The sequence below is a fragment of the Leucoraja erinacea genome, unplaced genomic scaffold, assembly GCF_028641065.1.
Source record: "Leucoraja erinacea ecotype New England unplaced genomic scaffold, Leri_hhj_1 Leri_1010S, whole genome shotgun sequence".
In the NCBI taxonomy this organism is placed as follows: Eukaryota; Metazoa; Chordata; class Chondrichthyes; order Rajiformes; family Rajidae; genus Leucoraja; species Leucoraja erinaceus.
In genome coordinates, this window is record NW_026575243.1 from 26,237 (window position 1) to 52,430 (window position 26,194).

Here is a 26,194-nt window from a genome sequence, read left to right on the forward strand (position 1 = left end):
CTCTCCAAATCCACTCCATCCAGGATTTTACCAGGCTGGGACAGACGGCAACAACTTAACACCTTGTCCCAAAGCTCGTGTCCTGTCCTGCATCACCCAAGGCAGCAGAGACTTAATGGGAGAGGGCAAGCACCGTAACAAAGTAGCTCATGATGGTTTGGGTAACATTCAGGAATGTCTATGCATGCCACATCATGAATATTACTGAAGAATGGTCTTGACCCGAAATATAATCTCCAGAGATGCTGCCTGACTCACTGAGTTACTCCAGCACTCTGTGACATGTCATCTATCCATGTTCTCCAGAGATGCTGCCTGACCCGCTGAGTTACTCCAGTACTCTGTGAAACGTCACCTATTCATATTCTCCGCAGATGCTGCCTGACCCACTGAGTTACTCCAGCACTTTGTGTCTATTTTCCATTCACCCATCTGCCCAAGCCCACTCTCCCCCCTCCTTTCCTATGTTCCTTTCCACCCATAAACCTCTCTCTGCCTTTACATTTCACTCCTCTTTCAAATCTGCTCTACTTATCTACATTCATTTTTCTTCTTAACTTTTTAGTCATAGAATGATGCAATGTGGAAACAGGCCCTTCAGCCCAACTTGCCCACACCGACCAACATGTCCCATCTAAACTAGTCCCACTCACACGCGTTTGGCCCATGTATCCATCTAAATCTGTCCTATCCATGCACGTGTCCAAATGTCTCTTAAACATTAGGATAGTCCCAGCCTTAACTACCTCCTCTGGCAGCTCATTCCATGCACCCAGCACCCTTTGTGTGAGAAAGCTACCTCTCAGATTCCTGTTAATTTCTGAAATATTGGTCATAAATTGGATGCAGAAATGCTCCAACATAAGGCTCAGAATGCATCAGAGAGCATCTAAAACCCCAGAGTTTCCAGGGCCCGCATAAGGGCCCTGGACCCTGGCATCGAGGGACTTCACGCTTCGCGCTCATGATGCGCGCACACTATTTCACATTACATTTTTTGTAATTCTGTGATGCCATCCCCCTTTTTGGAAAGGGCCTGTATTTGTTGCATGTTGTCTCATTTCACTGTACCATTATCTACTGAAGGAGTTTAAAGTCAGATTGCGCAAACATTGTTAAAAATCCAGACAATTCCCTTTGTGATGTAATGGTGTTCTGCTTTTGTACTTTGTCTTTTTGTACAGTCTGAAATTGACTCTTGATCGTACTAATATTGGCCCTGTTCCGGTAAGTAAATCTTCTTGCATGATTTTAAGTCTTGTTTGTTTGTGATGACACTTGAGTCTTGGGTGCAAATTAGTCTGTGATCAAAGTAACAGTCATCATATAAGAAGGTAAACGTTACACTTTATAAAACAATTAAATACAAGTGTTCAATTCAAAAACAACGTTTATGGTGGCGCAGTGTAACAGCATCTTAATACGCCGATTCTAGTAATCTTAAATTGGCAGACGCCATATGATGGATTTATAGGCAAGATCCTTTCTGAACTTAACTTGGAAGTGTCTCATCACAACATTTAGGAAGATACTTCCACATCACTGAATAGGGAGGGATGTGGATCACATGCATGCAGAGGCGACAATAGTTTAACTTGGCAACATTTTTGGCACGGACACTGTGGGCCAAAGGTTCAAAGGATGTTGAAGATTTTAAATACAAACAGAAAGTGCTGGGAATCCTCAGTGGATGATGGAAACAAGTTCTCAGGTCCATGATCAACACCTTGTGCAGTGATGATGATCATGTAGTCCCAGATAATAAACAACATAAGTTCTGAATGTGACTGCAACTGCAAATGGTGGAATTGAGTTAAAAACAAAGTTCTGGAGGAAGTCAGCGTCAGGCAGCATTTATGGAGGGAACAGACAAGGGTGGTGCTGATGTAACCTGGCTGACAGAACTCTACCATGCTGAAGGCCTCACGTACATCTCCTCATACCCACCCCTTGACCATGACATCACTGACAAACATCAGACCACTATCTCCCAATCCATCACAGATCTCATGCCTTTTGACAATGTTCTCTCCCCAACTACAACCATAGTTGTTCCCAAACCCTGCACTGCCCATTTCGATCTCCAGCCCAAATTCCATGGACATGAGTACCCTAGCTGGCCGGCCCTTTGTTTCCTTTGCTTTTGACCTGCTGAAGTCATCTCCTCATACCTCAAATTCGAATGCCTTGTCGCACACTTCCTAATCTATACCATGGACGTAGTACTCCCTCTTCACCCATGACTGCATTCCTAAGTAAGGCTCCAACGCCATCATTAAATTTGCCGACGACACCACGGTGGTAGGGCTGATCAGTGACAACGACGAGTCAGCCTACAGGGAGGTGGTCCAGAACCTGGCAGCCTGGTGTGCCAACAATAACCTCGTCCTCAACTCCAAGAAGACGAAGGAAATTATTGTTGACTTCAGGAAGAACAGAGGGGGCAGACATACCCCCATCCATATAAACGGGACTGAGGTGGAGCGCGTCTCCAACTACAAATTCCTCGGGGTACACATCTCGGAGGATCTGTCCTGGTCCCTCAATACCACCAAACTGATCAAAAAGGCGCAGCTGCACCTTTACTTCCTGAGGAGGCTCAAGAAAGCTCACCTGTCCCCCCAGATCCTGACCAACTTTTACCGCTGTACCATCGAAAGCATCCTGACCACCTGCTTCATGGTATGGTACAGCAGTTGCACCGCAGCGGATAGGAAGGCACAACAACGGGTGGTGAAAACCGCTCAGCACCTCATCGGTGCCCCGCTCCCTGCCGTGGATGCCCTCCACCGAAAACGGTGTTTGAGGTCCTGCTTCCATGCTGGGTCTCCCCATAATCATATGTTGAATAATGCACCTGTCTCTGATAGAGTCATTCCTCTCCACTGAAATAAATGTAGTCACTGAATCTGTTTCAGTTCTAACCTGGGTCAGCTCCCTCTCCAGATTCCTCAATGAGCTAACAGGAAGCTAACATTCCAACCGTCAACCCCATGAGAAGTTCTGCTCAAGAGTGCGGTCAAAAGGACCACAGTGAGGACATCCTGGGAAGCCTGAGACTTCCTTGTTCATATGAGTGGTCTTTGGGTTGTCAATTCCAGCCCCCCCCACAACGATGTTGTACACCGTCACTCCCCACTGTAAACATTACATTATTCTAGGATATTAAACTGAGAGGATCTTATTTCACATTTTCTTTCTCATCATGTCTTGTTGAAGGTGGCTAGTCTGCAAATGGCAATGAACGTTGCAATAAACAATGTGGTGTTACCAGGCGTCAATGGTAAGTACGTGATGGAGACTGTTTGGGATTTCCACGGTAAAAATGGATAATGGCGCAACGTATTTAGATGTTGGGGATTTTTCTACCTTGTGCTGAACTTCCCTCACGAAAATTAGCTTTGCTCAGTTTATCTGTTGGTTAATTATATTCTTGCTCTTAGTTAGCAAATTAAAGATGTTACTGACTTGATTATTGCAACAATTTTGATGTAAATTGTCAATTGGGAAATGTTCTACTTGCTAAATTCATCTGCCATTTCTTTATTCCACATTATCATCCCTCTTTATTCTTTATATATCAGAAGAAACTTTTCTATCCGATTTAATATTATTGGCTAGCTTACCTTCATAGTTCATCTATTCTCCCCGTTGTCATTTTTGTTCCCTTCTCTTGGTTTTCAAAAGCTCCCCAATCCCCCAGCTTCCCACTGATCTTTGCAACATTACGTTCCTCTCTTTTCGTTTTATACTGTCTTTGACTTCCCTTGTCAGCCACGGTGGTCTCATTGGGATGAAAAGATCTTGCGTCTTCCAAATTATTCCCAGAAACTCCTGCCATTGCTGCTACACTGTCATTCCTGCTAGGGTCCCTTTCCGATCAACTTTAGACAGCTACTCCCTCATACCTCTGTAATCACCTTTACGAGATAGTAATACAGACACATCCAAATTCATCTTCTCTTTCTCAAACTGCAAGTTGGATTTTATATTATGGTCACTGCCCCCTAGGAGTTCCTTTACTTTAAGCTTCCTAATCACACCTGGTTCATTGCTCAATACCAAATCCAGAATTGCCTTTTCCCCGGTAGGCTTGACCACAAGCTGCTCTAAGAAGCCATCTCGTAGGCATTCTACAAATTCATCCTCTTGAGATCCAATGCCAACCTGATTTTCCCAGTCTATCTACTTATTGAAATCCCAGGTGGCCACTGTAACATTGCCTTTCTTACATGACAATTGTATCTCTTGATGTGATTTGTACCCGACGTCCTGGCTACAGTTCAGATGCCTGTAAATATCTTCCGTCAGGGTATTTTTACCCTGAGTCTTTTTAGTTCTATTCACAAGGATTCTACATCTGATCCTATGTCACGCCTTGCTGAGGACAGAATTTAATTTCTGAACAGCATAGCTACCCCACCCTCATTGCCCACCCATCTGTCTTTTTAATAGGACATGTAACTTGGATATTCAGCTCCCAGCTCTGATCCTCTCTCCGTCATGTCTCTTTGATGCCCACAACATTGTACCTACCAAATTCTAACTGTGCTATTAGGTCATCCGTATACTGTGTGCATTCAAATATAACACCAATTCTTCACACCTCTTCTTATATTGGCCCTAATTTTGCCTAACCTTATCTCTTCTTAAACTTCCTGTTCTATTACTTCTGGAGACTTCAGTAACCTCTCCTGCTCTCTCCTTCCTTTTAATTTCATCCAAATATTTCCATTTTATTGACGACCCCGCCCCACACACTATACACACTCTTTAGTTTTAAAGTGCTATCTATGGCCCTAGTTATGTCATTTACCTAGTTTCCCAGCTGGGTTCAAGTGAAGTCTGTCAATCAAGACAGCTCCCTCCTTCCCCAATACTGATGCCAATGTCCCACAAATTCAAATCCACCTCTCCCACAACAATCTTTGGGCCATGAGTGCAGCTCTTTAATCTTCACAACCCTATGCCAAATTGTTTGTGGCTCAGGTAGCAATCCAGAGGTTATTACCTCTTTGGTTCTGCTTTTCGATTTAGTACCCAGTTGCTTAAATTCCCTTGTCAGATCCTGTTTCCTTGTTCTATCCACGTCATGGTATCCACATGACGTAACCCAGGCACCTGGACGGCTACACAGCCTTCGGGACTCTGTACCCTCATGACAAATACCCAATGATGACCACGTGTTTCTTCTCTCTGCGCTCTTGAATGGCTTCCTGGTCCACGGTGTCATGGTCAGGTTTCTCATCCTTCCTACAGCCCCCACACTCATCTGCACAGGGAGCAAGAATCTCTGCCCTGCTTGTCAAGCTCATGGCTGAGACTCATCTAACCTTACTGCCCTTACCATTAACTCCCTGCCTGCTTCACTTGCAATCACTCCCTCCTCCTAACCAAGTTGGAAGCAGTAAAGGGCCTGTCCCACTGCGCAACCTAATTTGTGAATTTAGACGTGTTTGCGCTCCACTCAAACTCGCAGCATGGTCGACACGTGGTCCTAGGAGGTCACTGTAAAGGGCCTGTCCCACTAGCGCAACTTTTCAGCGACTGTCTTCGACCTTCAAGCTCGAGGACACTCACCTGAAAAACTTCGAGCTGGATCGACCAAACCACACACACACACACACACACACACACACACACACACACACACACACACACACACACACTCACTCACTCACTCACTCACACACACACACACACACACACACACACACACACACACACACTCACTCACTCACTCACTCACTCACTCACTCACTCGCTCTTTCACACTCTCACACTCTGGGCTTGACAGGTCAGAGGCCTCTCCAGCCAAAGCCTCGTTGTATTTTGCTTCAACACAGCCACTCTGAACAGGCCGCTTCGCTCTACCTTGCTTTATTTTTTAATTTGCTATCCTACCTCCAGCTGAGCCAATTATATGCCTGCTTCCATCTAATGATCAGCCATGGTCATATTGACAGGTGGTGCAGGCTCGAAGGGCCGAATGGCCTACTCTTGCACCTATTTTCTATGTTTCTATCTGTGTTAATGTCCCACAGAAACACTGAAGTGGTAAAAACGCTTCCCCTTCTTCCTGACGATTTTTATTTAGAGCTGATTTCTGTTTTCAGCAAGATGGCTGCTCTCTCACTGTCTTCAGGTTTTGAAGGTAGAAAAAAATCTTCCTAATAGGAAGAAGACATGGCAAGTGGAATATAATGTGGAAAATGTGAGGTCATGCACTTTGGAAGGAAAAGTTGAAATACAGATAATTTAAAAAATACTTAGTTTATTGTCACATGTACCGAGGTACAGTAACAAAAAACGGGAGTTTGTACAATGTTGGTGTAAACAGAGGGACCTGGATGTACTGCTACACAATTCACTGCAACTTAATGAGCAGATGCAACATCGATTCGGAAGCAAGTGATATGTTGGCCTTGACTACAAGTGGAAATAAGTCCAAGACAAAGATGTCTTGTCATTCTGTATAGTGCTGGTGAGAAGCCAGAACTGGAATATTATGTGGATGTCTGATCTTTTATAAAAAAGCAAATGGGGGTGTGCAGTAAAGGTCCTTCCCACCCAAACCACCCCATCCCCTGGTACACAAAAATGCTAGAGAAACTCAGCGGGTGCAGCAGCATCTATGGAGCGAAGGAAATAGGCAATGTTTCGGGCCGAAACCATCCCCTGTTACTTTCTCCAGCAACCGCAGGAGATGCAACACCTGTCGCTATACCTCCTCCCTCAATTCCATCCAGGGTCCCCGACAGTCCTTTCAGGTGAGGCAGAGGTTTACTTGCACCTCCTCGAACCTCATCCACTCCATCTGCATCTGCATCACGGCACGATCAAGCACAGACCTGTCGAACGTTTCACTGGACATGTGCTCAGTCCTCCTCAGCCAACTTGATCTCCCGGTTGCTAGACATTTTAATGCTCCTTCCCATTCCCATACTGACCTTTCTGTCCTGGGCCTCCATCACTCTCACCCCACCTCTACTTTCAGTCTGAAGAAGGGTTCCTACCTGAAACGACACTGATTTGTTTTTTCCAGAGCTGCTGCCTGACCCATTGAGTTATTGCAGCATATTTTGTCTATCTTCACCACATTGATTCCTGGGAGTGAAGATTGCCCTTGAAGAAGTGATTGGTATCCACATGGACCACAACAACTGGATCTTTCCCCTCCCACTCCAAATTCCTCTGCAGGTCAGACGAGACATCCCAAACCCAGGCACCAGGCAGGCAACACGGCCTTCATGACTCTCAATCCTTGTGATAGATTCCCAATGATGTCTCTTCTCTCTGCCCTCTTGAATGGCTCCCTGGTCCACGGTATCATGGTCAGGTCTCATCTGCACAGGGAGCAAGAATCACAGCCCTGCTTGTCAAGCTCATGGCTGAGGCTCTTCTAACAAGCTGGGTCCAGAATTTAAAAGCATGTGAGGTGATCTCAATGAAATGCCTCAAATTCTTACACGGCTTGATAGAGTAGAAGCTAGGATGATGTTCCCTCGCTGGGGCGGCGAGATCAGAGCTTGCAGTCGCAAACTAGCTATAATGACAAGAATCCTCTACCCAAGAGTGTTTGGATGCTGGGTCATCACAGATATCCAAAACGGAGATCATATTGGATGTTAGGGAAGGGATGTGCACAGGAAAGTCGTACTGTGGTAACATGAGGTAAAGTCTTCATCGCGGTGATTGGCTGTGCAGTTGTGAGGGGCTGAGTAACTTACAGAAAATTGTAATACTTTTCCTTACAGTGAAACTGGCCAAAGGTGTTCCACTTCCACTTCCAAATGTGAAACACTTAGATTTGATAGACCCCAGTCTTGATGTGAACAAGGTGAGTAATTGCATTACATAAGATGGTGTTAATTATGTGAAATACGTGTGAATGAAGTTGAATCAAAATGATAGACATGAGGGGGTCAGTTTCCCTTGAGCAGGGGTTCCCAACCTTTTTCGTCCCGTTTACCCCTGGCAACTTTAATAGCACATAACAATGTTATTTCACTTATTTATGAACAACTAATGATGAACAGATACCAGAACCAAACACGGTCAATCAATGAGAAAAAATATGTACAAATCCAGAATCAACAAATATAACCCCTGAGTAGGTGAAATTTACCCCCAGGTTGGGAACCCTTGCCCTTGAGGATACCCATGAGAGGAGATTATGTCCGCCTTGTCTATTTTGTTTCTTTGGAAACCTGTATTACAGTGCAGAGTTTCAACACCATTTTTGGCCATCATTTATTATTTTAGGACATCCTTTATTAGTGTGATTCTGAGCCATTCCCAATGTCTTTATAATAACTTTAGAATTTAATGTTTTGAGCCGACTATTTTTATGCTGGAGTTTGAGAGAGTTGGCCTCTATTGATCAAATTAACTTTTATTTTCACGCCATGGGTGTCAAGTTGATCCTGGTAGAAGAAGTAAACACTGAGGCAGCTTAAAAATATATAATCTTTTTAAATCCTAAAATGATTAAAAATGCCAAAACCCATCTGACCATTTTAAATAATGAAGTCTAGCAAATAGCTAATGAAGTCACTGAATGGCCTCCTTTGGTGTTTGGTTTTGTATCATGATCTATAAACAGTAACCTGTGGCATATCAAATAATTGAGACTATAGATTTAAACTGTACTTTGAAGCAAGCACTGGTGCCATGTGAAGGAAGATGGGAGAGCATTATTTTAATGTTAATATCTTCTTTTCAGAATATTCTTGTGATTGCAACTGATGTTCGATATCGTCCATAACCAGCGGACACTCTCAGCCGAGACTTTGATGGGAAAGAAAACCGGGCATACAGATGACTTTGATTACCTAAAATGATCTGGCCATTTATTAAGATGAGATTGTGTATAAGGCCGCTGTTTCAATTTTCAGCATTTTTTCAAATATAAATTTCTAGCTTGATGGCTTCTAATCTGGTATATTGCAAAAAATAACTATTGGTAAATTCTATATGCTGAAGCTTTTTTGCTTATTTCCAAATGCAAAAAGAGATTAAATCTCTGAAATCTTCCTGCAAACATAAAGCAATGATCAGCAAACTAAGAGGAACCAACCTTTCCTCGAACACGTGATAGCAAACGTTATGCTTTACTGCTTTTCATCAGTACCTTTTTTTGAAAAGGGATTTGTGAGAAACATTTTGGTATTTTGTAACAGTTTTCATTTAAGCTTGCCAAATTGCTAATAAAGCGCAAATTCTTCACTATATCTGTGCATGGATATTTGTTATACCTAATTGGTCGTGAAACAAATTCCACAAACTTTCCGTGGAGGTGCCTTCACTTTTCTTGCTGAGCTGTACAAAAATAAAGAAATGAAAGAAAAAGTGGATTTTTTTAGAAATGAGAAGAAAAAATATATATGTTTTCGGGTGTGAGTCCTTCCAGTCATGATTTATTCCTCCACAGAGAAGTCTGATTAGCATTCATTTTAAATCTGTAGATTTCCCACCCTTCCTTCGGTGGTTCCTTGTAATGTCTCCTTGAATTGATATATATATACACACACATACATACACACATACACACACACATCTATATATATATATATATATATATATAATAAATATATATATATAAAAAAAAAATAAAAGCACCAACCATTACATATTGGGGCTTATATGACCCATCTTTCCAAGATATATCTGAAATAAACCAATTCTGGGTCTACTAATTGTATAAGGGGTAAGAGTGTTGTAAAAACAAGCCTGAAGGCTTTGTGTCTCAATGCAAGGAGCATTCATAATAAGGCGGATGAGTTGAATGTGCAGATAGCTATTAATGACGATGATATAGTTGGGATCACGGAGACATGGCTCCAGGATGACCAAGGCTGGGAGCCGAACATCCAGGTATATTAAATATTTAGGATGGATAGACAGAAAGGAAAAGGAGTTGGGGTAACGTTGCTGGTTAGAGAGGAGATTAACGCAATAGAAAGGAAGGACATTAGCTTGGAGGATGTGGAATCGGTATGGGTAGAGTTGCGAAACACTAAGGGGCAGAAAACGCTAGTGGGACTTGTGTACAGGCCACCTAACAGTAGTAGCTAAGTTGGGGGTGGCATCAAACAGGAAATTAGAAATGCGTGCAACAAAGGTAAAACAGTTATAATGGGTGACTTCAATCTACATATAGATTAGGTGAATCAAATTGGCAAGGGTGCTGAGGAAGAGGATTTCTTGGAATGTATGCGGGATAGTTTTCTAAACCAACATGTGGAGGAACCAACGAGAGAGCAGGCTATTCTAGACTGGGTATTGAGTAACGAGGAAGGGTTAGTTAGCAGTCTTGTTGTGCGTGGCCCCTTGGGCAAGAGTGACCATAATATGGTTAAGTTGTTCATTAGGATGGAGAGTGATATTGTTAATTCAGAAACAAGGGTCCTGAACTTAAAGAAAGGTAACTTTGAAGGTATGAGACGTGAATTGGCCATGATATTATACTGGCAATTGATTCTTAAAGGGTTGATGGTGGATATGCAATGGAAGGCATTTAAAGACTGCATGGATGAGCTACAACAATTGTTCATCCCAGTTTGGCAAAAGAATAAATCAGGGAAGGTAGTGCATCCGTGGATAACAAGGGAAATCAGGGATAGTGTCAAAACAAAAACGTACAAATTAGCCAGAAAAAGCAGCCAACCAGAGGACTGGGAGAAATTCAGAGTCTAGCAGAGGAGGACGAAAGGCTTAATTAGGAAAGGGAAATTAGATTATGAAAGAAAACTGGCAGGGAAAATAAAAACTGACTGCAAAAGTTTTTATAGATATGTGAAGAGAAAATGATTAGTTAAAACAAATGTAGGTCCCTTGCAATCAGAAACAGATGAATTGATCATGGGGAACAAAGACATGGCAGACCAATTGAATAACTACTTTTGTTCTGTCTTCACTAAGGAAGACATAAATAATCTGCCGGAAATAGCAGGGGACCGGGGGTCAAATGAGATGGAGGAACTGAGTGAAATCCAGGTTAGCCGGGAAGTGGTGTTAGGTAAATTGAATGGATTAAAGGCCGATAAATCCCCAGGGCAAGATAGGCTGCATCCCAGGGTACTTAAGGAAGTAGCCGCAGAAATAGTGGATGCATTAGTGATATTTTTTCAAAACTCTTTTGATTCTGGAGTAGTTCCTGAGGATTGGAGGGTAGCTGATGTAACCGCACTTTTTAAAAAGGGAGGGAGAGAGAAAACGGGGAATTACAGACCAGTTAGTCTAACATCGGTAATGGGGAAACTGCTAGAATCAGTTATTAAAGATGGGATAGCAGCACATTTGGAAAGTGGTGAAATCATTGGACAAAGTCAGCATGGATTTATGAAAGGTAAATCATGTCTGACGAATCTTATAGAATTTTTCGAGGATGTAACTAGTAGAGTGGATAACGGAGAACCAGTGGATGTGTTATATTTGGACTTTCAGAAGGCTTTCGACAAGGTTCCACATAAGAGATTAGTATACAAACTTAAAGCACACAGTATTGGGGGTTCAGTATTGATGTGGATAGAGAACTGGCTGGCAGACAGGAAGCAAAGAGTAGGAATAAATGGATCCATTTCACAATGGCAGGCAGTGACTAGTGGGGTACTGCAAGGCTCAGTGCTGGGACCCCAGCTATTTACAATATATATTAATGATTTGGACGAGCGAATTGAATGCAACATCTCCAAGTTTGCAGATGACACGAAGCTGGGGGGCAGTGTTAGCTGTGAGGAGGATTCTAGGAGGCTGCAAGGTGACTTGGATAGGCTGGATGAGGCAGGTGCAATATAATGTGGACAAATGTGTTTTGGTCTCCTAATCTGAGGAAAGACATTCTTGCCATAGAGGGAGTAAATAGAAGATTTACCAGACTGATTCTGGGGATGTCAGGATTTTCATATGAAACTTACAAAATTTTTGAGCGGTTTGACAGGCTAGATGCAGGAAGATTGTTCCTGATGTTGGGGAAGTCCAGAACAAGGGGTCACAGTTTAAGGAAAAGGGGGAAATCTTTTAGGACCGAGATGAGGAAAACATTTTTCACACAGAGTGGTGAATCTCTGGAATTCTCTGCCACAGAAGGTAGTTGAGGCCAGTTCATTGGCTATATTTAAGAGGGAGTTAGATGTGGCCCTTGTGGCTAAAGGGATCAGGGGGTATGGAGAGAATCAGGGGGTATCATGAGAGACCCCTTCCACCCCTGCAACGGACTGTTCCAGCTGCTACGGTCAGGCAAACGCCTCCGTTGCCATGCGGTGAGAACGGATAGGTTGAGAAGGAGTTTCTTCCCAGAAGCAATTCGGACTGTAAACGCCTATCTCACCAGGGACTAACTCTACAGAAAGTTTTTCCTTCCATTATTTTTCCTTCCATTATTTATTATGTAAAAGAATAGGTGTGTTATGATTGTGTTTATAATTTGTTTGGTTGTTTTGTTGTTTGTCTTTTGCACAAAAGTCCGTGAGCATTGCCACTTTCATTTCACTGCACATCTCGTATGTGTATGTGACAAATAAACTTGACTTGACTTGACTTGAGAAGGCAGGTACAGGATACTGAGTTGGATAATCAGCCATGATCATATTGAATGGTGGTGCAGGCTCGAAGGGCCGAATGGCCTACTCCTGCACCGATTTTCTATGTTTCTATGTTTACTTCAGAAATGAATATACATGAATATTCCTTGAGGACTGAATCTTCTGATCCTTCCCACACACTGGCTGTTATTTATTTTGTCACAAGACATTTCTGTTCGCCATTGTGCCATCCAGTAGGCTCTGGTGATGATGTTTACTGAACATGTAGGACCATTCTTTGGTTTGCATTGCTTTGTGTGATAATGTTGTGGGCCTCCTGTCAACACACTGATCACGAGCATCCATCATCAGAACTCTTTGAGGAAACTGAGTTTAGTAAACAAGTCCCAGCATTTCAACATGGACCACATCATGAGAACGATTCAAAGTAGAATTTACCCTGATGCAGCAGGTGCACACGACATGGAAACACTTTGTTTATTCAAATGTTAAATGTGAGGTTCAAACAGAAAATGCTCAACAGGTTAGGACAGCGTCTGTGGAAAGAGAAACTGTTAATGTTTCAGGTCAGACAATGTCAGAGACAATCCAGAACAATGGACAGAACTAATTCATTAATGTGCTAATGGATTGATTTTGGGTTTATGAAAATCGCATTGTGCTTGCACAGAAACAGTATGATGGTGTTGACCACACTCAGAATTTAGCAACAGTAAATTGAGATAGATTTGCCTGCGAAAAACACTTGAATGTACAGTGGCTTGCAAAAGTTTTCATACCCCTTGAACTTTTCCACATTTTGTCACGTTACAACCACAAACATAAATATATTTTATTGGGATTTTATGTGATAGACCAACACAAAGTGGCGCATAATTGTGTAGTGGAAGGAATATGATACATGGTTTTCAATTTTTTTTACAAATAAAAAACTGAAAACTGTGGCGTGCAAAAGTATTCAGCCCTCTTTACTCTGATACCCCTAAATAAAATCCAGTCCAACCAATTGCCTTCAGAAGTCACCTAATTAGTAAATAGAGTCCACTTGTGTGTAATCTAATCTCAGTATATATACAGCTGTTCTGTGAAGGCCTCAGAGGTTTGTTAGAGAACCTCTACATTAGTGAACAAACAGCATCAGGAAGCCCAAGGAACACACCAGACAGGTCAGGGATAAAGTTGTGGAGAAGTTTAAAGCAGGGTTAGGTTATAAAAAAATATCCCAGGCTTTGAACATCTCACGGAGCACTGTTCAATCCATCATCCGAAAATGGAAAGAGTATGGCACAACTGCAAACCTACCAAGACATGGCCGTCCACCTAAACTGACAGGCCGGGCAAGGAGAGCATTGATCAGAGAAGCAGCCAAGAGGCCCATGGTAACTCTGGAGGAGCTGCAGAGATCCACAGCTCAGGTGGGAGAATCTGTCCACAGGACAACTATTAGTCGTGCACTCCACAAATCGGGCCTTTATGGAAGAGTGGCAAGAAGAAAGCCATTGTTGAAAAAAAGCCACAAGAAGTCCCATTTGCAGTTTGCCACAAGCCATGTGGGGGACACAGCAAACATGTGGAGGAAGGTGCTCTGGTCAGATGAGACCAAAATTGAAGTTTTTGGCCTAAATGCAAAACGCTATGTGTGGCGGAAAACTAACACTGCACATCACCCTGAACACACCATCCCCACTGTGAAACATGGTGGTGGCAGCATCATGCTGTGGGGATGCTTTTCTTCAGCAGGGACAGGGAAGCTGGTCAGAGTTGATGGGAAGATGGATGGAGCCAAATACAAGGCAATCTTGGAAGAAAACCTGTTAGAGTCTGCAAAAGACTCGAGACTGGGACGGAGGTTCACCTTCCAGCAGGTCAACGACCCTAAACATACAGCCAGAGCTACAATGGAATGGTTTAGATCAAAGCACATTCATGTGTTAGAATGGCCCAGTCAAAGTCCAGACCTAAATCCAATTGAGAATCTCTGGCAAGACTTGAAAATTGCTGTTCACAGACGCTCTCCATCCAATCTGACTGAGCTTGAGCTATTTTGCAAAGAAGAATGCGCAAAAATTGTCAGTCTCTAGATGTGCAAAGCTGGTAGAAACATACCCCCAAAAGACTTGCAGCTGTAATTGCAGCGAAAGGTGGTTCTATAAAGTATTCTCAGGGGGGCTGAATACTTTTGCACGCCACACTTTTCAGTTTTTTATTTGTAAAAAAATTTGAAAACCATGTATCATTTTCCTTCCACTTCACAATTATGCACCACTTTGTGTTGGTCTATCACATAAAATCCCAATAACATACATTTACGTTTGTGGTTGTAACGTGACAAAATGTGGAAAAGTTCAAGGGGTATGAAAACTTTTGCAAGCCACTATAAATAATTTTTCTACAACATTCTGAGTATCTATAATGCTTTAAGCTTATTTGTGTTTTAATCACTTACTATAAAATGCACACTCTAAGGTCTCATAAGCAAGCCTTGATTAGAAAGGTGGACAAAATGCTGGAGAAACTCAGCGGGTGCAGCAGTATCTATGGAGCGAAGGAAATGGGCAACGTTTTGGGCCGAAACCCTTATGATGAGTCTGAAGAAGGGTCTTGACCCCAAATGTCACCTATTCCTTTACTCAAAATATCTTGTCTGACCCGCTGAGTTACTCCAGATTATTGTGTCTATCCTTGATTGGCAAGATTCCAATGAAAGGTCATCAACCTGAAGCATGGTCATCTTCCTCTTGGATTTCTGAAGACTCATTCATTCCTCTACATGAATATTCACATATCTTCATGACCGGCATCACTTCTTCTGCCCCTATTCAAACTTCTCCTGTCCATACTCGAACTTGTGCAAGCACTACTGCACGTGCAACATATCCATTAAAAAATTACCCATCAACAATGAAGAATGACCCGGCGAGTATTGGCTTTGATTTCACATTTCTAACGTTGGCAATTTTTAAAAACTTTTTGGTAAAGTATAATTGTATGATGGGTTGAATGATAAATGTTGAACAGTTTTTCCCAACTCATCTTCAAAGACCAGTCAAACCTCGGTCTTGGCCGAATTGAAGAAAAACTACTCAATGCAGAAATTGTTAGAAACACTCAGCGGATCAGTCAGCACCTGTGGAGTGAGAGACGGAGTTCATCAGAACTGCACTGGAGTTTTAATTTAAAAGTCCCTTGCATAAAATCCCATTGAAATTTCAAAAGGCTTATAAATTGTGTGCTGGCTTAGCCAGGGAGATGGATTTTAGATGTTTTTAATATAAAATCACACAGAGTCCATTGTGGATGGGTAATTTGGGTGGCACGGGTATGATCTGGGTATGTTTCATCAGTATCTTTTCCACCCCATTTTATAATCCAACTGTGAGGATTATGCTACATTCCCTTCATTGATTTTTCTTTCCGTGTGAGTAGATTTAGAAAATGTAGTGAGCGTGAATTCTGTGGTTTTAAACCTCTGATCCGGGGTGTCAAAGCAATGTCACTGTAATGAGCAGTGAAGCCACTAGATGGCAGGAAAGAACCATGAAGCCATTAAATCACTTTCTTAAACACTTGATTATATTCTCCTTTCCTCTGCGACAGCCCTGTTGAGTATCTGCTGAGTATCATTGCCATTAAGATAGATCAATACTATCTTATGCCCCTGTCCCACTTAGGAAACCTGAACAGAAACCTCTGGAGACCTTGCGCCCCACCCAAGGTTTCCGTGAGGTTCCCGGAGGTTTCCGTGATGTTCTCGGAGGTTTTGGTCACTCTCCCATATGGTTGAAAGTAGTTTCCGCGTAGTCAAGGCTTCTATGTTCCTGCGATTATTTCAACATAACCAATACCAGCCTCGACTAAAAATAGGTTGCCGTTTGGTCGAAGCCAGTGGAGTGGGGTCGCTATTTACCCACCGGCAGTCGAAGGCAATCTCCTTCGCTGACCGGCCATTTTGATTGGTTCATTTGAGTTTTCAGCAAAGATCCTGTAGGATCTTTGTTTTTCAGGACCTAGAAGATCCGCCAAAGGTAAAATGCCCGCTAACTTTATTAAACTTCTTAAAACTGTCTCCACTCCTTCTCCCCCCCTTCTCTCTCCCCTTCTCTCTCCCCTTCTCTCTCCCATTCTCTCTCCCCTTCTCTCTCCCCTTCACTCTCTCCTCTTCCCCCCTCCCGCACTCTCTAAAGGACTTACCGTGCTCTGTGGCATCGTGCAGACAGCGCTCCTCCGCTGTCCCTGGCCCCCACCTTCGCTGCGTGTGTGCGTGTATGGTCGGTAGCAAAGATCCTGTAGGATCTTTGGTCAGTAGATGCAGCTCACACTTCGGTCGAGGCTTTCCAGGGAAGTGACCAAAACCCCTGGCGACTCACGGAAACCTTGGGTGGGGCGCAAGGTCTCCAGAGGTTCCTGTTCAGGTTTCCTAAGTGGGACGGGCTATAGCCCCCATTTGAGGGAGTGTGTTCAATTCCCATATCGGAAACTGCTTGCACAACTTGCACTGCCAACCTAGCAAAGCATTGGGAGCTGAATTCATGTGTGTTTCAGATGTGGCCAATTGAAACCTTATATGTTCACTCACAGGGAATAATGGCCCACTAATAATGAAGTGATTATCCCTAATAATGGAGCCCACAATATCCTTCAACCAACAAAACTATTTTCCAAAACGCACTACTCAGCTTCCCATCGGCACCATTCCAAAGGCACTACATACAGAACCCGCATTAATGAATCATCACCCAAGTTGTTTAGGTCGTCTGAAAATAGCGTATCTTGTTTTTGGGCATCAGGTAAAAGCCTTTTGTTTTGTACCGATCAGGAAGTGATAGCAGTTGATATAGTGCAGCTGTATCACTATTCCCTTTCTGCACCTTGGTAAGGTCAATTAATCCAGCGTAATCCTGGAATCTGAACCATTAGACCCACGTTCACATTATAGGAGTAGAATTAGGCCATTCGGCCCATCGAGTCTACTCCACCATGGCTGATCTCTGCCTCCTAATCAAATTTTCCTGCCTTGTTGCCATAATCCTTGACACCCGCTCTAATCAAGAACTTGTCTATCTCTGCTTTAAAAATATCCACTGACTTGACCTCCACAGCCCTCTGTGGCATTGAGTTCCACAGGTTAACTACTCTCTGACTAAAGAAGTACCCCCTCACCTCCTTTCTAAAAGAGCGCCCTTTAATTCTGAGGCTATGACCTCTGGTCCTAGACTCCCCCACCAGTGGAAACATCCTTTCCACATCCACTCTATCTATGTCTTTCATTATTCTGTATCGCTCCTGGTGAGCCGATCTGACCCTCTGCAGGAGCTTTATCCATAGCCCCAACAAGTGCTTTACTGTTTGCAGTTGCTACACTCAAAGCTGAATGTTCTACACATTCTTTACTTACAAAACTCCAACTGATATTCTTTTGCTTTAAATATTCAAACTATAATCAGCTATCCAGTAAATCCAAACGCTTCAACCAGGGTGGGGCACCAAAACATTTGCAACACCAGCATTGTTGGACAAAATAGTTTGACAACTGAGAACTTGCACAAGAAACAAAAATAATCTTTAGAGTTTAGGTGAGTACTTTGTTGGATCTATGAAGTAAAAATGCACTGCAAATAGTTGTTTGGGTTGAAATAAAAATACACTGCTAATGGTTATTTGGGTTGAAGTAAAAATCTACTGTAACTGGTTGTTTGGGTTGAAGGAAAAATGCACTGCAAATAGTTGTTTGGGTTGAAGTAAAAAATCACTGCTAATGGTTGTTTGGGTTGAAGTAAAAATGCACTGCAAATGGTTGTTTGGGTTGAAGTAAAAATGCACTGCAAATGGTTGTTTGGGTTGAAGGAAAAATGCACTGCAAATGGTTGTTTGGGTTGAAGTAAAAATGCACTGCAAATGGTTGTTTGGGTTGAAGTAAAAATGCACTGCAAATGGTTGTTTGGGTTGAAGTAAAAATGCACTGCAAATGGTTGTTTGGGTTGAAGTAAAAATGCACTGCAAATGGTTGTTTGGGTTGAAGTAAAAATGCACTGCAAATGGTTGTTTGGGTTGAAGTAAAAATGCACTGCAAATGGTTGTTTGGGTTGAAGTAAAAATGCACTGCAAATGGTTGTTTGGGTTGAAGTAAAAAATGCACTGCAAATGGTTGTTTGGGTTGAAGTAAAAATGCACTGCAAATGGTTGTTTGGGTTGAAGTAAAAAAGCACTGCAAATGGTTGTTTGGGTTGTTTGGGTTGAAGTAAAAATGCACTGCAAATGGTTGTTTGGGTTGAAGTAAAAATGCACTGCAAATGGTTGTTTGGGTTGAAGTAAAAATGCACTGCAAATGGTTGTTTGGGTTGAAGTAAAAATGCACTGCAAATGGTTGTTTGGGTTGGTTGAAGTAAAAATGCACTGCAAATGGTTGTTTGGGTTTGTAGTAAAAATGCACTGCAAATGGTTGTTTGGGTTGAAGTAAAAATGCACTGCAAATGGTTGTTTGGGTTGAAGTAAAAATGCACTGCAAATGGTTGTTTGGGTTGAAGTAAAAATGCACTGCAAATGGTTGTTTGGGTTGAAGTAAAAATGCACTGCAAATGGTTGTTTGGGTTGAAGTAAAAATGCACTGCAAATGGTTGTTTGGGTTGAAGTAAAAATGCACTGCAAATGGTTGTTTTGTTTGGGTTGAAGTAAAAATGCACTGCAAATGGTTGTTTGGGTTGAAGTAAAAATGCACTGCAAATGGTTGTTTGGGTTGAAGTAAAAATGCACTGCAAATGGTTGTTTGGGGTTGAAGTAAAAATGCAATATGGTTGTGCAAATGGTTGTTTGCAAACGGTAGGTTGGGTTGAAGTAAAAATGCACTGCAAATGGTTGTTTGAGTTGAAGTAAAAAAATGCACTGCAAATGGTTGTTTGGGTTGAAGTAAAAATGCACTGCTAATGGTTGTTTGGGTTGAAGTAAAATGCACTGCAAAATGGTTGTTTGGGTTGAAGTAAAAAATGCACTGCAAATGGTTGTTTGGGTTGAAGTAAAAATGCACTGCAAATGGTTGTTTGGGTTGAAGTAAAAATGCACTGCAAATGGTTGTTTGGGTTGAAGTAAAAATGCACTGCAAATGGTTGTTTGGGTTGAAGTAAAAATGCACTGCAAATGGTTGTTTGAGTTGAAGTAAAAATGCACTGCAAATGGTTGTTTGGGTTTTTTGGGGGGTTGAAGTAAAAATGCACTGCAAATGGTTGTTTGGGTTGAAGTAAAAAAAAAAAATGCACTGCAAATGGTTGTTTGGGTTGAAGTAAAGATGCACTGCAAATGGTTGTTTGGGTTGAAGTAAAAAATGCACTGCAAATGGTTGTTTGGGTTGAAGTAAAAATGCACTGCAAATGGTTGTTTGGGTTGAAGTAAAAATGCACTGCAAATGGTTGTTTGGGTTGAAGTAAAAATGCACTGCAAATGGTTGTTTGGGTTGAAGTAAAAATGCACTGCAAATGGTGGTTGTTTGGGTTGAAGTAAAAATGCACTGCAAATGGTTGTTTGGGTTGAAGTAAAAATGCACTGCAAATGGTTGTTTGGGTTGAAGTAAAAATGCACTGCAAATGGTTGTTTGGGTTGAAGTAAAATGCACTGCAAATGGTTGTTTGGGTTGAAGTAAAAATGCACTGCAAATGGTTGTTTGGGTTGAAGTAAAAATGCACTGCAAATGGTTGTTTGGGTTGAAGTAAAAATGCACTGCAAATGGTTGTTTGGGTTGAAGTAAAAATGCACTGCAAATGGTTGTTTGGGTTGAAGTAAAAATGCACTGCAAATGGTTGTTTGGGTTGAAGTAAAAATGCACTGCAAATGGTTGTTTGGGTTGAAAATGGTTGTTTGGGTTGAAAAAAATGCACTGCAAATGGTTGTTTGGGTTGAAGTAAAAAATGCACTGCAAATGGTTGTTTGGGTTGAAGTAAAATGCACTGCAAATGGTTGTTTGGGTTGAAGTAAAAAATGCACTGCAAATGGTTGTTTGGGTTGAAGTAAAAAATGCACTGCAAATGGTTGTTTGGGTTGAAGTAAAAATGCACTGCAAATGGTTGTTTGGGTTGAAGTAAAAATGCACTGCAAATGGTTGTTTGGGTTGAAGTAAAAATGCACTGCAAATGGTTGTTTGGGTTGAAGTAAAAATGCACTGCAAATGGTTGTTTGGGTTGAAGTAAAAATGCACTGCAAATGGTTGTTTGGGTTGAAGTAAAAAAATGCACTGCAAATGGTTGTTTGGGTTGAAGTAAAAATGCACTGCAAATGGTTGTTTGGGTTGAAGTAAAAATGCACTGCAAATGGTTGTTTGGGTTGAAGTAAAAATGCACTGCAAATGGTTGGTTGTTTGGGTTGAAGTAAAAATGCACTGCAAATGGTTGTTTGGGTTGAAGTAAAAATGCACTGCAAATGGTTGTTTGGGTTGAAGTAAAAATGCACTGCAAATGGTTGTTTGGGTTGAAGTAAAAATGCACTGCAAATGGTTGTTTGGGTTGTAGTAACAATGCACTGCAAATGGTTGTTTGGGTTGAAGAAAAAATGCAATGCAAATGGTTGTTTGGGTTGAAGTAAAAATGCGCTGCAAATGGTTGTTTGGGTGGAAGTAAAAATGCACTGCAAATTGTTTTTTTGGGTTGAAGTAAAAATGCACTGCAAATGGTTGTTTGGGTTGAAGTAAAAATGCACTGCAAATGGTTGTTTGGGTTGAAGTAAAAATGCAAATGGTGAAGTAAAAATGCACTGCAAATGGTTGTTTGGGTTGAAGTAAAAATGCACTGCAAATGGTTGTTTGGGTTGAAGTAAAAATGCACTGCAAATGGTTGTTTGGGTTGAAGTAAAATGCACTGCAAATGGTTGTTTGGGTTGAAGTAAAAAAATGCACTGCAAATGGTTGTTTGGGTTGAAGTAAAAATGCACTGCAAATGGTTGTTTGGGTTGAAGTAAAAATGCACTGCAAATGGTTGTTTGGGTTGAAGTAAAAATGCACTGCAAATGGTTGTTTGGGTTGAAGTAAAATGCACTGCAAATGGTTGTTTGGGTTGAAGTAAAAATGCACTGCAAATGGTTGTTTGGGTTGAAGTAAAAATGCACTGCAAATGGTTGTTTGGGTTGAAGTAAAAATGCACTGCAAATGGTTGTTTGGGTTGAAGTAAAAATGCACTGCAAATGTTTTTGGTTTGAAGTAAAAATGCACTGCAAATGGTTGTTTGGGTTGAAGTAAAAATGCACTGCAAATGGTTGTTTGGGTTGAAGTAAAAAAATGCACTGCAAATGGTTGTTTGGGTTGAAGTAAAAATGCACTGCAAATGGTTGTTTGGGTTGAAGTAAAAATGCACTGCAAATGGTTGTTTGGGTTGAAGTAAAAATGCACTGCAAATGGTTGTTTGGGTTGAAGTAAAAATGCACTGCAAATGGTTGTTTGGGTTGAAGTAAAAATGCACTGCAAATGGTTGTTTGGGTTGAAGTAAAAATGCACTGCAAATGGTTGTTTTGGTTGAAGTAAAAAATGCACTGCAAATGGTTGTTTGGGTTGAAGTAAAAATGCACTGCAAATGGTTGTTTGGGTTGAAGTAAAAAAGCACTGCAAATGGTTGTTTGGGTTGAAGTAAAAATGCACTGCAAAAGGTTCTTTGGGTTGAAGTAAAAATGCAATGCAAGTGGTTGTTTGGGTTGAAGTAAAAACGCACTGCAAATTGGGGTTGAAGTAAAAATGCACTGCAAATGGTTGTTTGGGTTGAAGTAAAAATGCACTGCAAATGGTTGTTTGCGTTGGTTGTTTGGGTTGAAGTAAAAAATGCACTGCAAATGGTTGTTTGGGTTGAAGTAAAAATGCACTGCAAATGGTTGTTTGGGTTGAAGTAAAAATGCACTGCAAATGGTTGTTTGGGTTGAAGTAAAAATGCACTGCAAATGGTTGTTTGGGTTGAAGTAAAAATGCACTGCAAATGGTTGTTTGGGTTGAAGTAAAAATGCACTGCAAATGGTTGTTTGGGTTGAAGTAAAAATGCACTGCAAATGGTTGTTTGGGTTGAAGTAAAAATGCACTGCAAATGGTTGTTTGGGTTGAAGTAAAATGCACTGCAAATGGTTGTTTGGGTTGAAGTAAAAATGCACTGCAAATGGTTGTTTGGGTTGAAGTAAAATGCACTGCAAATGGTTGTTTGGGTTGAAGTAAAAATGCACTGCAAATGGTTGTTTGGGTTGAAGTAAAAATGCACTGCAAATGGTTGTTTGGGTTGAAGTAAAAATGCACTGCAAATGGTTGTTTTTGGGGGTTGAAGTAAAAATGCACTGCAAATGGTTGTTTGGGTTGAAGTAAAAAATGCACTGCAAATGGTTGTTTGGGTTGAAGTAAAAATGCACTGCAAATGGTTGTTTGGGTTGAAGTAAAAATGCACTGCAAATGGTTGTTTGGGTTGAAGTAAAAATGCACTGCAAATGGTTGTTTGGGTTGAAGTAAAAATGCACTGCAAATGCACTGCAAATGGTTGTTTGGGTTGAAGTAAAAATGCACTGCAAATGGTTGTTTGGGTTGAAGTAAAAATGCACTGCAAATGGTTGTTTGGGTTGAAGTAAAAATGCACTGCAAATGGTTGTTTGGGTTGAAGTAAAAATGCACTGCAAATGGTTGTTTGGGTTGAAGTAAAAATGCACTGCAAATGGTTGTTTGGGTTGAAGTAAAAATGCACTGCAAATGGTTGTTTGTAAAATGTTGAAGTAAAAATGCACTGCAAATGGTTGTTTGGGTTGAAGTAAAAATGCACTGCAAATGGTTGTTTGGGTTGAAGTAAAAATGCACTGCAAATGGTTGTTTGGGTTGAAGTAAAAATGCACTGCAAATGGTTGTTTGGGTTGAAGTAAAAATGCACTGCAAATGGTTGTTTGGGTTGAAGTAAAAATGCACTGCAAATGGTTGTTTGGGTTGAAGTAAAAATGCACTGCAAATGGTTGTTTGGGTTGAAGTAAAAATGCACTGCAAATGGTTGTTTGGGTTGAAGTAAAAATGCACTGCTAATGGTTGTTTGGGTTGAAGTAAAAATGCACTGCAAATGGTTGTTTGGGTTGAAGTAAAAAATGCACTGCAAATGGTTGTTTGGGTTGAAGTAAAAATGCACTGCCAATGGTTGTTTGGGTTGAAGTAAAAATGCAATGCAAATGGTTGTTTGGGTTGAAGTAAAATGCACTGCAAATGGTTGTTTGGGTTGAAGTAAAAATGCACTGCAAATGGTTGTTTGGGTTGAAGTAAAAATGCACTGCTAAAGGTTGTTTGGGTTGAATTAAAAATGCACTGCAAATGTTTGTTTAGGTTGAAGTAAAAATGCACTGCAAATGGTTGTTTGGGTTGAAGTAAAAATGCACTGCAAATGGTTGTTTGGGTTGAAGTAAAAATGCACTGCAAATAGTTGTTTTTGAAGTAAAAATGCACTGCAAATGGTTGTTTGGGTTGAAGTAGAAATGCACTGCAAATGGTTGTTTGGGTTGAAGTAGAAATGCACTGCAAATGGTTGTTTGGGTTGAAGTAAAATGCACTGCAAATGGTTGTTTGGGTTGAAGTAAAAATGCACTGCAAATGGTTGTTTGGGTTGAAGTAAAAAAATGCACTGCAAATGGTTGTTTGGGGGGGGGGCGTTGGGTTGAAAAAAATGCACTGCAAATGGTTGTTTGGGTTGTTGTTTGGGTTGAAGCAAAAATGCACTGCAAATGGATGTTTGGGTGTGTTTTATGTTGATATATAAATGCACTGCAAATGGATGTTTGGGTTGAAGTAAAAATGCACTGCAAATGGTTGTTTGGGTTGAAGTAAAAATGCACTGCAAATGGTTGTTTGGGTTGAAGTAAAAATGCACTGCAAATGGTTGTTTGGGTTGAAGTAAAAATGCACTGCAAATGGTTGTTTGGGTTGAAGTAAAAATGCACTGCAAATGGTTGTTTGGGTTGAAGTAAAAAATGCACTGCAAATGGTTGTTTGGGTTGAAGTAAAAATGCACTGCAAATCGTTGTTTGGGTTGAAGTAAAAAATGCACTGCAAATGGTTGTTTGGGTTTTTTTTGGTAAAAATGCACTGCAAATGGTTGTTTGGGTTGAAGTAGTAAAAATGCACTGCAAATGGTTGTTTGGGTTTGAAGTAAAAATGCACTGCAAATGGTTGTTTGGGTTGAAGTAAAAATGCACTGCAAATGGTTGTTTGGGTTGAAGTAAAATGCACTGCAAATGGTTGTTTGGGTTGAAGTAAAAATGCACTGCAAATGGTTGTTTGGGTTGAAGTAAAAATGCACTGCAAATGTTTGTTTGGGTTGAAGTAAAAAAATGCACTGCAAATGGTTGTTTGGGTTGAAGTAAAAAAAAAAATGCGCTGCGAATGGGTGATTGGGGTTGAAGTAAAAATGCACTGCAAATGGTTGTTTGGGTTGAAGTAAAAAATGCACTGCAAATGGTTGGGGGGGGGCGTTTGGGTTGAAGTAAAAACGCACTGCAAATGGTTGTTTGGGTTGAAGTAAAAATGCACTGCAAATGGTTTTTTGGGGTTGAAGAAAAAATGCACTTCAAATCGATCGTTGTTTGGGTTGGTTAAAATGCACTGCAAATGGTTGTTTGGGGGGGGGGTTGGGTTGAAGACAAAATGCAGTGCAGATAGTTGTTAGGGTTGAAGGAAAAATGTACTTTAAATGGTAGTTAGGGTGGAAGTGAAAATGCACTGCAAATGGTTGTTTGGTTGAAGTAAAAATGCACTGCAAATGGTTGTTTGGGTTGAAGTAAAAATGCACTGCAAATGGTTGTTTGGGTTGAAGTAAAAATGCACTGCAAATGGTTGTTTGGTTGAAGTTGCACTGCAAAAATTTAAAATGCACTGCAAATGGTTGTTTGGGTTGAAGTAAAAAAACACTGCAAATGGTTGTTTGGGTTGAAGTAAAAATGCACTGCAAATGGTTGTTTGGGTTGAAGTAAAAATGCACTGCAAATGGTTGTTTGGGTTGAAGTTGAAGTAAAAAAAAATGCACTGCAAATGGTTGTTTGGGTTTGAAGTAAAAATGCACTGCAAATGGTTGTTTTGGTTGAAGTAAAAATGCACTGCAAATGGTTGTTTTGGGTTGAAGTAAAAAAACACTGCAAATGGTTGTTTTGGTTGAAGTAAAAATGCACTGCAAATGGTTGTTTGGGTTGAAGTAAAAATGCACTGCAAATGGTTGTTTGGGTTGAAGTAAAAATGCACTGCAAATGGTTGTTTGGGTTGAAGTAAAAATGCACTGCAAATGGTTGTTTGGGTTGAAGTAAAAATGCACTGCAAATGGTTGTTTGGGGGTTGAAGTAAAAATGCACTGCAAATGGTTGTTTGGGTTGAAATAAAAAAAATGCACTGAATACGGTTGTTTAGGTTGAAGTGAAAATGTACTGCAAATCGTAGTTTGGGTTGCAAGTAAAAATGCACTGCAAATGGTTGTTTGGGTTGAAGTTAAAATGCACTTCAAATGGTTGTTTGGGTTGAAGTAAAAATGCACTGCAAATGGTTGTTTGGGTTGAAGTAAAAATGCACTGCAAATGGTTGTTTGGGTTGAAGTAAAAATGCACTGCAAATGGTTGTTTGGGTTGAAGTAAAAATGCACTGCAAATGGTTGTTTGGGTTTGCAAGTAAAAATGCACCGCTAAAAGGTTGTTTG

General features: G+C 41.1%; 1 protein-coding gene across 1 annotated transcript in view; it reads left to right on the forward strand.

Annotated features, from left to right (window-relative positions):
• Positions 1–9,230, forward strand: part of LOC129715102 (bactericidal permeability-increasing protein-like) — a 29,667-nt gene extending 20,437 nt beyond the window's left edge. The window contains exons 11-14 of the mRNA XM_055664969.1: positions 1,185–1,227; positions 3,220–3,283; positions 7,758–7,840; positions 8,726–9,230. Coding sequence (XP_055520944.1) covers positions 1,185–1,227; positions 3,220–3,283; positions 7,758–7,840; positions 8,726–8,767 — 232 coding nt within the window. The 3' untranslated portion in view covers positions 8,768–9,230. The remainder of the gene's footprint in view (positions 1–1,184; positions 1,228–3,219; positions 3,284–7,757; positions 7,841–8,725) is intronic.
• Positions 9,231–26,194: the final 16,964 nt, after the last annotated feature.